The following is a 15,394-nucleotide window of genomic DNA, read 5'->3' on the forward strand; positions in this document are numbered from 1 at the left end:
GGTTAAATAGTAAAGCATAGTGAAGCAATGGCACACATTGCATTATATTGCCTAATATCCATAGCTCCCTTCATCTTAATAACAGTTTTAGGTTTTTGTACCATTGAGGTTGGTCATGTAGAAGTGCCATGATGAGGAGTGGTGGCTCAAATGCAGAGGGGCAGAGAGAGCAAGTAGATGAAGAATGTTTAATGAAAAGCAATGAACAAAAACATGAATCCAGGAGCAAAAAGTCAGCAAGGCAGTAATAGGATTTAACTTGAGGAACCAGCAAGGAAACACAGCTGGTCTGCTTATAGAGAGAAACTAATGAACACAGAATCATAATGAAACTAGAATCAATAAGTCAAACCCCAAACAACATGAGAGCATATTTCATGCTTCCTGAAGTGTAAGAAAAGTAACCTTTAAAACATTGTTTGCCCATTTAGGATGGGGCAGCTGCTTGGGCGGGGCCATATAAGTAACTGTGAATGTTACTGAGGACTGAACACTTTAGATCCATGTCAGTATTTCAGAAGAAATTGCATTTATTATTGTCTTCTTGCTACTGCACACATTTTGGACTATTGTGGCACCCAGATAGTGCAAAATGTCACTTCTAAAGGCTGCCTAACTTATCTTTTCACAATTTTCTTAAAGAATGCCAACTAACTCCAGTCCTTACAAATATTTAGGAGTTTTCAAAAATGGTGACAATAAGCCTCACAATTTTGGTTTTGCAAAAAAAAAGAAAACAAGTTGACAGACAGATTTATCCACATGTGTACAAGAAACATGATACTTTTTATATTTTTGTTTAAAATATAAACACTCCAGGCTATTCTAAATAAGTAATATTTCAGAAACCACAGTTAGTTTTTGTTTACTTCAAAACAAATTGACGTTTTTCCAATTTATTGTTTCATTTTAGATTGTGTGATAAAAATAGATAGTACAGGTAGAAACAAGACATGTTTGATTTGGTAAAGCAAGGTTAACAAACAATAACATATTCAGTTTCATTCTTCCTATTGGAAATAAACTGTTCTGAGTTGGGGAAGATATTAGATATTTATTACTTATTTAAGAACCTTTTTCGTTTGTTCTGCTAAAATTGTTGAGTAGAGTCCGAAGCCTGTTAATCACCACTGTTGAAATACAGACATATAAAGACTCAACCCTAAGGAAGTCACATGATCCAGCAGCTCTGAACTGGTTCAGGTTTTCTTTCATGTGCTGCAGGACGGATGGTGTGAGGCTGTTTTCAGGCACATTGAGGCTTCATTAGGAGAACAGGAAGAGGACTGAAGCACGAGGACAAACACACACACAGCTCATTACCCCCTGTCTGCCATGTGCCTTTCACACTGCACCTCAAAATGGACGTCTGCAAGTGTCTCATAGAAGTGCTTTTATAAGCATTTCTTTGAGCTTTGCGTTAGCAGGCAGAACCGAAACAAGAACCGCACTGCTCTATGTAGCGGCTTATGAAAACTCGATTCTAAAAAAATTACACAATCAATGCTGTTGGACCAAATTATAGCCAAACCAATCATTTCCACACATTTTTTTTTGCTTATTCCATCAAGAAGAAGAAAAATGTTTACCAATAAAACGGTATGCCACATCGGGATCCATTAACTTTCAAATCACCAGCTTAGTCAGCTCCTCTGTCTAAGCTGGTGGCTGGTTTTTGGTGATGCAACTAGACAGTCGCCCTTTTACACCTTGGTGTGAGTTTGGAGCCTCTTGTATTCACTGTCCATTTCACACACACGCTGAAACACAACCAGGACATTAAATCAGTCATCAAAATTAAGACAAAGACGCTATCTCTCAAAAGCATTGAAATAACAGTGTGTATACAAGTGAAACAGAAACGCAGTACATAAACCACACCTCATGCACATTGAGACTGTGTATATTTAGTCTGTCTGACACGTCAGAAGTAGACAGATGTCAAGAGGAAGTTGTTGTACCCAGGTGTTAAAACCTGGCCTGGAAAGACTCTGTCGTCAGAGGATGACAAAGACCCTCAGAGGAGAAGTACATTTTCAGTCTGAGGCTGAGGCTGAACGTTCCACCAAGATGATGCTGATTGACTGTTTTTCACAGAAGGACACAAATTTCCAATTGACTTATTCTTTATTTTTATATGGATGTGATTGAAACGTCTTACAAATTTCATCCAATCAAAAACTCCACATTAATTCTGATGTAGAGTCGCAGTCTTGCAATAATAGAATGAAAAGTAAAATATGCAAAACAAGAAAAGAAAATTATTTTACGGTGCGGCTGGATTCAGTGTTTTTCTTTAAGGTATATTTAATAAAAATAGCATGCTAATAGTTTGTTGGAATTATATTTTACTGTTACAAATGATTATTTACACCTTTGATCACAAGGTGTAGAAGTACAGACTATTATTATATTATATTATATATTTGTAACTTAATTGATACGTTTCATGCGTATACATATATATTCACCATATAATTTGTTGTAATAAAATCTGCTTTTGGAAATGTTTTCTGCCCACGGCCATCACCATCTACAATAGCGCTTTAATTAAATGAGTTACAGCAACATTTAAACTTCCAATGGGTTCAATAAAGTACTTTTGAATTTGATAAAATTATTGAGATGCTGTGCGATTCTTCTGTTATTTGTGGTTTACTTTTTTTTTTCTTAATTTTTATTCCCAGCTTTTCTAGACTTTTCTTCCACTGCATTCAATGTTCAACTTAATACATAGTTAACAAGAAAATACTCACGATTCATTATTGCTATCATTTGTGGTTGCTTACCAAGTAGAAGTGAACCTGTTTTGTCGCCATCAGTTGTGGTCCAGCGTATTTTTGGGGCTATTGTATTTACTCTTGCCTCTTCTCTTCTCTCCCACCCACCCAGAGACTCCACCCTGCAGCAGATAAAAGCTCTGTCCACAAGGTGAGTGTTTCTTATTGGCACATCTGCCAGGAGAGGCTCTCTCAGGCTGCTGTTCTTTCTCTTAGTGTGATTGGAGTGTTTATTTCCCCATAAACTGGTTCCTCAGAAGGTAGGCTCTTCACCTTATTCAGTTCATCTATTGCTTGTTCTGATTTCTATTTTGTGGTATATTTAATTGGGCTGCATGAATGTTGGATTTAATACATTTAGCTTTCGGATTGATTATAACTACATGTCTGTTCCACATTTAGTCACAGTTTAAATTCAGATTTTAATTTTTTTTCTTTTTCTTATTTAAATGCGTTTTCTTTGGAATCACCTTTCATTGACTAACGAAGGTAAAACATTAATTCTGCTACATTCACTTTGACTTTCTACAGAGGAATAATCCACACAATACAGCTACATCAAAATGAGCAACTTTTAAGAATTTACTCCCACTATTTGATCTATTTTCAAAACAAAAAGCTCTGAAAGACTTTAGAAATTTGATCTGTGCAGCACTAAGTCTCTACATCATCATGCAGAATATCTCCTAATCCCAGACTGGAGTCTTTCAGGCTGTTGCATGACACAAACAACTATATGCATCCATATTTGTGAGTCAGAGAGAGAAGCTGTGCTTGAAGGCAAATATTCATTCAGTCCCGCCACATGCATGCATGTGTGCAGAAAGTTGAAGCCAAACTGACAGATGAATGCGACGGGGGCGAGAGCAGCAGTTTGGTGAGAAAAACTGCAGAGTAAACAGGGCCGCTAGCCTGCAGGATCTCTGTCTCTTCCAACCGATATGCTGTATAATGTTCTCTTTCTCTGGCATGTCTTACTTTTTTGTCAGTCACAGCTTCCCAAATCCTTCATGACGGGGTTAGATTCCTACTGAAGGCTTCTGATTTAAGACAGAATGCACCAACTGAGACCTAAGGGCTGCTGGTGCTCTTATCCAGTTTGTTGATCATTAAAATACACATACTTTGATTGGAAACCTCTCCTAACAGAGAATGGATCTGCCACCTACTGGCCGACCACATTTATGAAAAATGTTTTCAAACCCACATGGCTGGCTGGCCATCAGCCAGAAATGCTGAACGTAACCTTGAATGTAAAAAAAAAAATAAATCAAACAATTAATAGATATTGGTGACTTCAGTTAATTTCTAAGGACATTTATAACTGTATTGATTTGATATTGGGAGGAAATTGCCTGGATAACTGGCTACGTAATTTTCTGCATTGAAATTTACTCTTTCTATGTTGTTCTATTTCGAAAGCATCAACTTTATATGTGACAACATTTTTTCCATCATATTTGAAGATGTTTCTTTGTTTAATGAATCTACCCAATAAATAATGAATTACTGGAATAAATTAACATTTCAATAACATTTTAAGTTATTTAGATGCACCTGTATACTTGTTGGTGCATGAAAGGATTGTACAGAAAAATAGTCTTAAACTATTGTCTAAAATGACTAAATTAATCCACTCTGGTAATTTCACATCAACGTATTATGGACTGATGTGTGTTTTAATCTGAATATATGAACCATTCCGCAGGGAGTAGGACCTTAAATTGTTTTGCAGCTTCTTTTCAAGAACACATAACCTCTGAAACTGATTATTTGCTTGTACAACATTGCAACCCCCATGTTTGCATTATTCAGTAACAACCAGAAACGCACAAAGGGCCTAAAGAATGCCATAAAGACCAAGACTGATGGCAGGGAAAGGATGAGGGGAGAAAGGGAGGCAAACACTTAGCTCATTTAGTGCACAGCTGTGACAGTGTGTTTGGAGGAGCTGCGTTCCAATAGTATGTGCACAGTGTTTGTTTGAGTGAGAAGGTTCCTGACGTGATTTGGGCATGTGTTGATTTTATGAAGTACTCTTTGCTAAAAGCTGCGTTCAGGGGCTACACATTTTTTTCTTTCCTTTCACCAAGAAACCACAACCAAAGACCTCCTGAGATTAAGAGTTTAACAAAGAAAAAAAAAAAAAAAACTGGCAAAAGGTTGTGGGTGCAGAGAGGACATTGTGGTGGTTTGGATGATACAGATAAGGGAAAGACCAGCACTTTTGAAGTGAAGTTTTGTTAAAAAGTCAAGAGGATTTGATATTTCACCTGTGCTACAAAACTAACTTTGTGCCTCATTTAGCGTAAATCGAGATTAGTTGGTCCCTTACGCTGAAGCTTAACCAACATCAAAGCAGAGTTTTGCTAATTTAAAACAACTTCTATCCACCCATCAATTATCTAACATGCTTATTTCTTGAGGTTGGGGAGTTGCTGGTATCAGTCGCTAGCGGTCAACAGACAAGAGGCAGAATACACTCTGGACAGGTCGCCAGTCCATCGCCCAGGCAACACAGAGACAGACAGGACACACAACCAAAGAGAATTTAGAGAAATCAATCAAGCTGACAGTCATGTTTTTGGACTGTGGGAGGAATACAGAGTACCTGAAGAGAACCCACGCATGCACAGGGAGAACATGCAAACTTAATGCATAAAGACCCCGGACCGGGATTCAAACCCAGGACCTTCTTGCTGCAAGGCAACAGTGCTACCAACTGCACCACTGTGCTAAACCAACTTCAGTCTCAAAATTGTTATTTCTTCTTATTAGTACACCTGTTTTCGGCCAGATTGCCTGTCTACCATATAAGTAAAGTGGTATGAAAAGCAAAAATATTATATCAATTTATGAAAGTGTTATTTTATCATTTTTTTACATTGTCTTACTTTTCAGTGAGATATTTACTCTGGCCAGAAGCATTGGCAGACAATATTCTATTAATCTAGAGATCATTATCATGTTTACATTGCACTGCTTTTTTTTTTTTAGAAAGAAGCCAATGATCATTTACAAAGAAAATGGAGGATGGAGGTGGTGCGGCACCAATAAGCTTCCTGTTTGAAACATCTGTTGAGAGCAGAACATGTCAAGTGTTTCCATTCAGAGCATCTGTCAGAAAAAGAATAAAATAAAAACAGGACAAAGTGAAAATTTATACAAAAGCATTTACTGAAACTGCTATGTGGTTGTTGGCTAGTTAATCTGACCAGAAACACTTTTTATATCCTGTTTTCAGTGCATGTTTCCCACAGGAAGATGACTGATTATTGATTATTGTGTGCGCCAACTGAGTTTGGAGCACAGAGGCTCCAAACTCGTTTGCATTGGGGAGTCCGATGGAAGAAGAACCATGATGGTTTGTTAAAATTAAGTTGTGTTAAGATGTTAAAAGTCCGTTTCAGTCTTGCCCCTCTGTTTGTCAACATGTTAGCTTCATCTACCAGGACCATCCCTTCTGAATCTATGCTAAAGGAAGACACCTAGGGATATTTACTAAGCTACAAAGAGCCACAAAGACCCTGAACTGTACCTTGAAATAGACTTTAATCTCTAACTATATTCATTTTAAATTACATATATTAAATAATAATGTCTTTGTTTAGATTTTTTTACACAAACAGTGTAGTACTTCTATAAGAAACCATTTCTGTGCTCACATCTCATCACCTCTGGATTTTTGAGACCTTTTCCTCATCTGTTTGCAAACCGAGCTGTCCTGTGACCCCTGTGCCATCTGTGAGTCAGTCACTTATCCAGAGGAGTTTTAAAAGCAAACAAGGCCTTGGAGAGCAAGAACTGGGCATTCTGAACTCTGAGCTAGCGTTCAGGAACCACAGAGACACGGAGAACAGTCTGTCTCACAATGGGACACGGTTTCTGGAGACAAATGGAAGCTGTGCTTAATATATATTTCCATTGTTGAACTCCACTGTCTCGTGTGTACACGGCTGTCACATTCAACCGCTGAAATCTGATGTGAAACACCTCAATTCGATTTAGATTGATATTTTCACTGTGTCATGCTAAGAGCTAAGTGATGAGGAATGAAGCCTATCAATTATTTTAGCTACAAATACTCATTCAAGAAAATGTACATACCTGCACAAAAAATAAACTTTCTTTGTGCAAAGTTACGTGATGTATCGGAGAAACATTTTAGATTGGACTTTTTTTCAGGCATTCCTGTTTTTGAAGGAAACATCCGTCTTTTTTATCCTGGTGAGATATTGTTGTAACTGTTAGATTGCTTGCTCTGTATTTCCATATTTACCATTAGAGTCACAAGGTCATGAATCATTTTATATCTGCTGAGCTGCAAATGTTTTCAGTACTTTAATAAGCATCATTTCTTACTTTCCCCTTGTCCCCCTTTTTTATGACATAACTGTCTAACTCCTTTTTGTTCACTCACAGCACATTCATGTGACAGTCAGAAAATAGGTGATATTTTGCTGAAGCTTCAACCTCTGCACTACATTTTTAACTGTTTTAGTGACTTAAGAGAATATGTTCAATATTTGGAACAGAGTATCTGAACTTTAACCTTCATTGTTTGCTGAATGTTGATCAGAGAATCCAACTTAAATCTACATGAACTGATTTGTAATCAGGAAAAACAGAATAGCTCAGGGGGCTTAGCGTACAGTCAGACCTCCTCCCCATTCTTGCAATACGCTGTCCGCCTGTCCGTCTCCCCAAGCACTCAGCAGTACGCTAACTCCAACTTCAGCTTCACTTTGAAAAGCAAACTGCAGGGAGCCCAGATAAGTGCTTCTTTGCTCATTCAGGTGGGCCAACAGGAATCTCTCTGAGACCTTCATGATGTGCGATGTCAGGGCAACAGGTTTATAGATGCTGATGACTGATGGGCGTGTTTTCTTCAGTCCCAGAACCAGGCAGGACATCTTCCACACAACAGAACATTTTTTTAAGTCAAGCTAAGTCTGAAGAGCTGCAGAATCCCACATCTTATTTTTCGAAAGAACATTTTGCTTTGGAAAATAAAACAAATTCAGCATCTTGTTTTCTCTGGCAGAGCAACTGTTGAAAAGAAGTGAAACAGAAAGTGAGGTATGATTAAAGTATTGCCATAAATGCATTGGGGAGCTTTATCTGTTTAGCAGCAACTGAACTGGCGACAGTGCGTGCATTATCGGCAATAGCTGAGAAATCTCTTGGTTAACAATAAGGATGAAAACTTACTGCTAAGAGTTTATTAACTGGCCAGAAGAGATGACACTTCACAGTAACATCTCTTGGATGACACCATCCGTTGTTGACAAGCACAGCTAATCCTTGTCTTTTCTTTTGCCACTCCTCTTTTAATCTCCCTCTGCTTGTGTAGTTAGGAAGCCTGGTAGAGAGAAGCCAGAGTTGGAGATGCAATCCTGCAGACATGACTCAGTAAAACACATACATTTCTGATTCTCTGCCCGAAACCTTGTCTTGGCCTGGAGTTCACCCGACTTGTTAGCCAACAATCTCACATTGCCCTGTATAATTGATGGAAGAGATGGTTTGATCATCTTTATTCCTGCTTTGCATTCACAACAAGTCTTTTTCAACTCCTATGGCATTTGTGACTTTATTTGTAGTATTTCAGCTTTGCTTTTGCATTGTGAATTAGCTGCTCCGTATTGTAAACCACATCTTGTTCCACATTTTTGCAAGTATCTTAATCTGTGGACCAACATCCTTTGATTTCTTTTTATTTGTTTTTTACTTGTTTTTTTTTTTTTTTTTACTGACAACTGATGTATCTTTTTTGTTTTTTTTGTTTTATAGATCCACCAATTTTGGAGCCGCATAAGTACTTTAAGTACTTAAAACATTTACACACAGAGAGACAGACATATGTACAATTTTTATGGCCTACAATTTGAAGACTAACTCAGCGTAAATACATTGATTATGCTTCTGCTGCAGAGTTTTCATAGATCTTAAATTGATCTGCTGTTCAACAAACCAACTCTCCTCTTAGTCAAAGGATGGATCTTGACTCTGAAGGACACAAAAGGCTCAATAAACCTAAAGTGCTGATAAAACAAAATTTCAGAATAACTCTTTCCAGTATTCACAACAAATGCAGAATTGCCTGATTTAAATTTGAAACGTTTTACTTCCCAATAAGACACGATGAGATATTCTCCTACTTTGAGCTTTTCTCGTGTTTCTGGTAATTTTGACGTAGCCGTGCCACTGTCTGTTTCGATGAGAAGTAGCCTTTGAAGGAGTGATGCTGCTTTTGGTGCCTTAGAGTCCAGGCATACCGAGCACAGCAACAATAAACTTAGTCAACAGCATTTCTTTCATATAGAAAAGTGGTGGTTTCCATTACCATGACAGCTGGATTATAATTATTTGTATTGAATCCTGTTTCATACAAATCCTGTTCTCATTGTATGAAACAGGAAATGAATTTGGCCAGTTTGTTTTAATGCAAAGTACCATGGTTAATCTCTGGCTGTGAAGTGTTACAATATATACTCAACCAAATATTATGAAGTGGAATATTCTGTAACACCCACCCTACCTGCACCTATCTGCACTGCAGTCTTAAACTGTATAAACATAGATATTGATGAAAGTGTGGGTTTCACATAAAAGTTGCCTTAATGCAGACACTGAGATATCTCTCAGTGTCTTTGCACATAAAGAATCAAGCTTTATGTGCAAAATATTTTCACACATACCAGGAATTTGTTCTTGGTAACTTTCTAAGAATCCCACTTTCTCTGATTAAAAAAGCTTTTTTTCCCTGTGTTTTTATGTTTACGTTTATTATATATGCATGTACATGTTAGTTTGTTTATGTACTTTCTTCTTAATTTCTTCTTATCCAAAAACAGCTTGTTTAGTTTATAATGAGTAGCCTATATTTTCTGAAATGTCTGGAGAAATTATTTTTGTCACGAAAAGCTCTGATATTTTTTTGCAAGTACTAAACACAATCACTGAGTGAGCCAGTTCAGAATTTTTTTGTTTATAGACAACCTTTCTTTTGATTGCTACTCTGGCTAGAAGCAGTGCATATGTAGAAATCTTAGTAAATTTAATGCATCTGTAATGCAACAGATGCATTAGATAACATTTACATAAATCAGCTTGATGTTTTTGAGGTTAGAGGCATTTGAAGAAAATAGAAGTTCACTTTGTTTGCCTCTCTTAGATGAAGCTGATCTCCAAGATCAACTAATCTGGATTTATGCTAAATGAAAATACCAACAAAACAAAACAAAAAAAAAGTTCTTCATTCCTTGATATTACCCATTCATAGGGTTTCAACATACCTAATTCCCAAATTCCAATTGTTTCAGTAGCAAATGACAGGTGTAATTGTTAGAAATGTCCAGGAGAGGGAGACAAAGGGTTGTTGTTGCTTCCTGTCTGGAGATAAAACATTAGAAATGCGATGTTCTGCTGGCAGAGATAAAATCAGCTGTGTCCCATATAATATCATTAATTATTCACTCTCTCCTCAGGCTTTGGTCATGCCTCCCTTTATTGGGCCTCTCGCCACTGTTTTGCTCCAGCTTGTCGTCTTCATATCTGTGACTGGTGGTGCATATTACGGTCACACGCAACACCCTCAGCCATACCAGCCAATGCACCACTTTCAGCATATTAACATGGGCAAGGGAGGTTTTCCTCAGCAACAGTACCTTGGCAAAGAAGTGCCCTACATGCAGTTTCCACACTACAGGAAGGAGCTTCCCCAGATGCCCCTACTCAAAGGCAAAGAAAATCCTCGGAAAGGGGGAAATTACAATGCTGGCAAAGAAAAAGGTTAGAAATCCCTCTGAACACAACAACACATTGACAAAGTGCATATATGTTGACATGTACATGGCGAAATCTGCAGAAATGTGAAAAATATAAATACTTTTTGTTCTTCGGAGTATGGTAAAGTTCAAGTTGCATTGTTGTACAGAGTATAAATAAACATATTTTTTGAAGTGTTTTCCCATTGACACCGACACCCTTACTCTGATTAGCCTAGCGAAATGGTCCCTAAGAGGTTGATTGTGGAATATTCCTAATTTTTTGAAAAATTGTTAATTTGACAATTACTGCACACTAAATAACTATAAATAAACCAGTCCCACAGCTTTCATGAAAAACTTTGACAGCCCCCTTCAGTGGGACAGTTGAGGTCCCCTAAAAATACTGAGAAGAACTTAAGGAACAAAGAAATTTGCTCTCTCTGGGTGAAACTACAGATTGATGTAACTTCTGTTCTTTCATTTTTGGTTTGTTTGAAACATAAATAAATGTGTCATGCCTTGGAGGCAGAACATTTGCTTGTGTGTTGTCCAAAATATATCAGAAATTTGCAATGGCCATGGTTTCTGCACTGACCAACGCAATATAGCACATATCAGAATTTCCAGTAGTTTTCAACTTGATTTCTTCTTTAAGTCTAAAATGCCTTGATTGAAAGAACTTTGGTCTCATTCTTCCAAATTCAGACACAAATTTCTCTGTTGTTGTGAAGTACATACAGGTCGTTACTCTATATGGATCCCAATCTAGAGAGTATTTAGCAAAGTCCACTGAGTACAGAGATTATTTTTGTTGATGTCTCAGAATCAAACATCTCTGACAGCTTCATGTGTTCACTGTTTATTCCCTGATTGATCATAAATATTTTTGATCAGACTGGAAAGCTTAACGGCTTGATCACAATGTTATTGGAGGTCAGATTGAATTTGTAGAGGAATGTGCTGTTGCAGGTGATAATTTTGGGACTAAATACTTTTCTGTATTTTTGTAAATATGCACTTTCTGCATTTAACATCAATGTAATTGTTCACAGGTCAAACAATTCCTAGTGCAGTAGAAGGAGCTGCCCTGGGAGAACAAGGCCCAGCTGGACCACCTGGACCACCTGGACCAGAGGGACCTCCAGGACCTCCTGGGCCTCCAGGAGATGGTCTGCCTGGTCCTGAAGGCCAACTAGGACCTCCCGGTCCACCAGGATTACCTGGAATAGGGAAACTGGGCTTGCCTGGAGTACCAGGAAAACCAGGTGTAACTGGTGAGCCTGGGCCTCCGGGGAAAATGGGACAGAGAGGTGAAGAAGGTCCCACTGGTCAACCAGGTCCTCAGGGACCCTCTGGACCACCTGGGCTTCCTGGAACAGGTAAACCAGGAATACAGGGGTTACCAGGACAACCAGGTGGCAAAGGAGAACCAGGTCACAAGGGCCTGCCAGGACTGCCAGGATTACCAGGACCAAAAGGAGACAAAGGACTGGGCCTTCCGGGACAGCCTGGCCACAAAGGACTTCCTGGGCCTCCTGGACCGGCTGGCCCAAGAGGGCTGCCAGGTTTTGGAAAACCAGGGTTGAATGGCTCACCAGGTCCACAAGGGCCACCAGGACACAAAGGACATCCTGGAGAATCTGGGCTTCCTGGACCAGTTGGAAAAGGAGGACCACCTGGCCCACCAGGTCAACCTGGTCAAGGAAAGCCAGGTCAAAATGGTCTGCCTGGAGAACCAGGAAGGACAGGTGAAAAGGGCCCTCCAGGACAACCTGGATTGCCAGGAAAACCAGGACTTCCAGGATTTGGTAAACAAGGAATTTCAGGACCAAAAGGCGATAAAGGAATGAATGGACCACCTGGACCTCCAGGACCTAAAGGAGAAAAGGGCCATGGTGGATTACCTGGAATGCCTGGACCTCCTGGACCAAGTGGTCCTCCAGGTCCTACAGGACCGATCGGACGACCTGGAAACGTAGGTGCACCTGGTGCTAAAGGAGATTGCGGAGACGGAGGACCTAAAGGGCTGGATGGGGCCAAAGGTGACCTTGGTCCTCCAGGGCTCCCTGGTAAGACTGGTCTAATTGGGGAAATTGGGGAACCAGGTCCTAGAGGTCCACCTGGACCAAGTGGTCCTAAAGGTGCTGATGGGTATAAAGGTCTACCTGGTATAGCTGGTCCACCGGGAACTCCTGGTTTAAGAGGAGTGGCTGGATTACCTGGGGAAAAGGGTATTCAAGGACCTCAAGGAATCCCTGGAATAGATGGTAGAGCTGGGCCAATGGGATCTCCAGGTCCTACAGGACCTAAAGGAGAAAATGGACTTCCTGGTCAACCAGGCACTGGAGTCATTGGGAGTCCAGGCCTGCCTGGTCCTGCAGGACCCCAAGGAAGAGAGGGACCATCTGGACTCCCAGGACAGCCAGGTCAACCTGGTCCACCTGGACCACCAGGACCACCTGGTGAACCTGTTTTTTCTCCAGAAATGGCGGGGGTTCTTTCTGAGATGGGACCAGGACTAGATGGTGTTAAAGCTGGAAGTTATGGCAAAAAGAGCAAATACGGTGGAGGTGGGGCTGAAGTGATGGGTTCCAGTGGGCTTGAAATGCCAGCATTTACGGCTGTAGCATCCGCTGCCTTCCCACCTGTGGGGAGTCCAGTTGTTTTTGATAAGCTATTGTACAATGGCCGCCAAAACTACAATCCTCAGACAGGAGTCTTCACCTGTGACATCCCTGGCATTTACTACTTTGCCTACCACATTCATTGCAAGGGAGAGAACTTGTGGGTGGCTTTGATGAGAAACAATGAGCCTGTGATGTATACATACGATGAATACAAAAAGGGTTCCTTAGACCAAGCCTCTGGAAGTGCAGTCCTGCCTCTTCAACCTGGGGACACTGTGTATATTCAAATGCCATCAGATCAAGCCTCAGGATTTTATGCTGGACAATATGTGCAGTCCTCCTTTACTGGGTATTTGCTCTATCCAATGTAAAGTCACATACTTTATGATCAAGGAAAGGAGGAAGCTTTTTGCTGTATAATGAATGATGGTATTATAAATTATCTTAGACTGAGCATTCCTTAATATAAAGTAAACAAAAACAAAAAACATTGCTCTCGTCAACAGAGATGAAAGCACAGAATTTGTACTGTATAATCTGAAAATCAATTCAAGTGGGAGACCTAAGACTTGTTTTTTTATTTTTAATAAATATAAAGGAGTTTATGAAATGTATTAACAAGATAATGAGATTAACTTCTCTCTGTTAATTACACTGTTACAGCTAGTCGATGTCAGTCCCTGCACAACATCATAATTGGCATTGAGCAGGTAATGTGAAAAGCAACAAAACTATAACAATGTACACCAATTTTGACAGTAAATTAATTTTTTCTACATTTATACTTCCTGCCTCTTGGGGTATTAATGCAAAAATCTAAATACAGATGTTTTTTTTATTTTATTTCTGCCTGTCATTAAAGTTAGCGTGTATTATTTTGCAGGCTGAAAATGTCTCAGTTCGCGAAAATAAAAAATTAATAGAAAAATTCAATGAGAAGAACACAAGGGGTAACTAACTACATGTCTGTAAAACAATATGCATGAAGGAACTGACTATATTCATACAAGTGTATGTTGATTATTCTATTCTTGTGTTGAGGAACACAAACCTTATGGTAAAGTCCAACATTACATTAAAACATTACAGCTTTACAAGGAATATTGAGCTTTTATGGAAGAGATTAGAAAAACACTGTAATGTTATTTTATTTTGAATTGTTTGCTGATAATTTTGTGAATCTGCTGCTGTGAAAAACCCATAAACTCTAAACACATTATTGCGCTGATCTATAAAGCCACTCACAGACTACGAGAGACCATTTCACCACAATGAATAGCAATGACATAAAATATTGTTACAAGTATACTATTCTTGTTTGAAAGTAACTTTTAGTGAGGAATGGTACTCATTCAGTTTTTTAAAAAACATTATTTCTTAAGAAAAAGGTGATGTTTTCAATTGCCCCTCTATGGGAAGGCTAATATCTTTTGGGAACAATAACTTTATTTGGGCTTCTTAATTTTTTTTGACTGAAGTGATTCAGTAATTATTTTTATTTAACAGGTTTAATTCAAAATTCACTGTTTCAAAACTAGGATGTAGGACACAATTTCATATTAGAAGCACATCGTTCACAATCCATTTCCCATGTAATGGATTATGATGAAAAAATAAGTTTTAAAAAAAGAGCCCCTGTAATCGAATTGTGTTGGTGTTTAAACTTTGTTGTGAGCATTTAAAAAAAATAAATGTTCATTAAAATTGTATCTGAGTAATTATTTGTTTTTGCAGTAAGCTGCATGCATAATGCTATGCATACTTGCAGCTTGTTGTTTATGTCTATTTGCTCAGGGCAGCATTTATAAAAGAAGCAGCTCTGCTTGTGACAGTATATTATAGAAAATACAACTAAGGTCCATATTCTGCTTAAATATTAGCAGGAATAACATACTCAATTGACACTGGTGAATTATTTGGAAAGAAATCTCTAAATTGAATTGAATTGAATTAAATTAAATTATTATTCTTTTTTTAATTAAATTACTTTTCCCCAACATGTTCTGGGCAACTATGTCCCCTGTGTGCAGCAGCAACACAGGGGAGGCAGTTGCTTTGCAATAGACGGTAGAGGTTATTTTATGCTCTAAACAGATTAGAAACTATTTTCCACCAGGAACGTCAATATGTTCAGTTGAAAGGAAAATAGAAGAAAATCAGAAAAAAAATTGCCATTAAAAAAAAAAAAAAAAAAAAAAAAAAAAAAAACAATGGA

The 15,394-nt window shown here is 38.6% G+C and overlaps 1 protein-coding gene across 1 annotated transcript; it reads left to right on the forward strand.

The window, feature by feature from the left end:
- Positions 1-3,585: 3,585 nt before the first annotated feature.
- Positions 3,586-14,886, forward strand: col8a1a (collagen, type VIII, alpha 1a). Its single transcript, XM_055032024.1, has 3 exons — positions 3,586-3,657; positions 10,271-10,574; positions 11,605-14,886. Exons 1-3 carry the CDS (start codon positions 3,586-3,588, stop codon positions 13,548-13,550), a joined length of 2,322 nt encoding a protein of 773 aa, XP_054887999.1. The 3' UTR covers positions 13,551-14,886.
- Positions 14,887-15,394: the final 508 nt, after the last annotated feature.

This window comes from Poeciliopsis prolifica, unplaced genomic scaffold, assembly GCF_027474105.1.
Source record: "Poeciliopsis prolifica strain line A6 unplaced genomic scaffold, Auburn_PproV2 SCAFFOLD007, whole genome shotgun sequence".
Taxonomy (NCBI): Eukaryota; Metazoa; Chordata; class Actinopteri; order Cyprinodontiformes; family Poeciliidae; genus Poeciliopsis; species Poeciliopsis prolifica.

Excerpts from the sequence above, each read along its gene's own strand:
- col8a1a (XM_055032024.1), top strand. The coding sequence starts at position 3,586 with ATGCATGCATGTGTGCAGAAAGTTGAAGCCAAACTGACAGATGAATGC. Across the intron at positions 3,658-10,270 it reads GGGGCGAGAGCAGCAGTTTG|GCTTTGGTCATGCCTCCCTT; the intron begins GTGAGAAAAACT and ends CTCTCTCCTCAG. Across the intron at positions 10,575-11,604 it reads CAATGCTGGCAAAGAAAAAG|GTCAAACAATTCCTAGTGCA; the intron begins GTTAGAAATCCC and ends AATTGTTCACAG.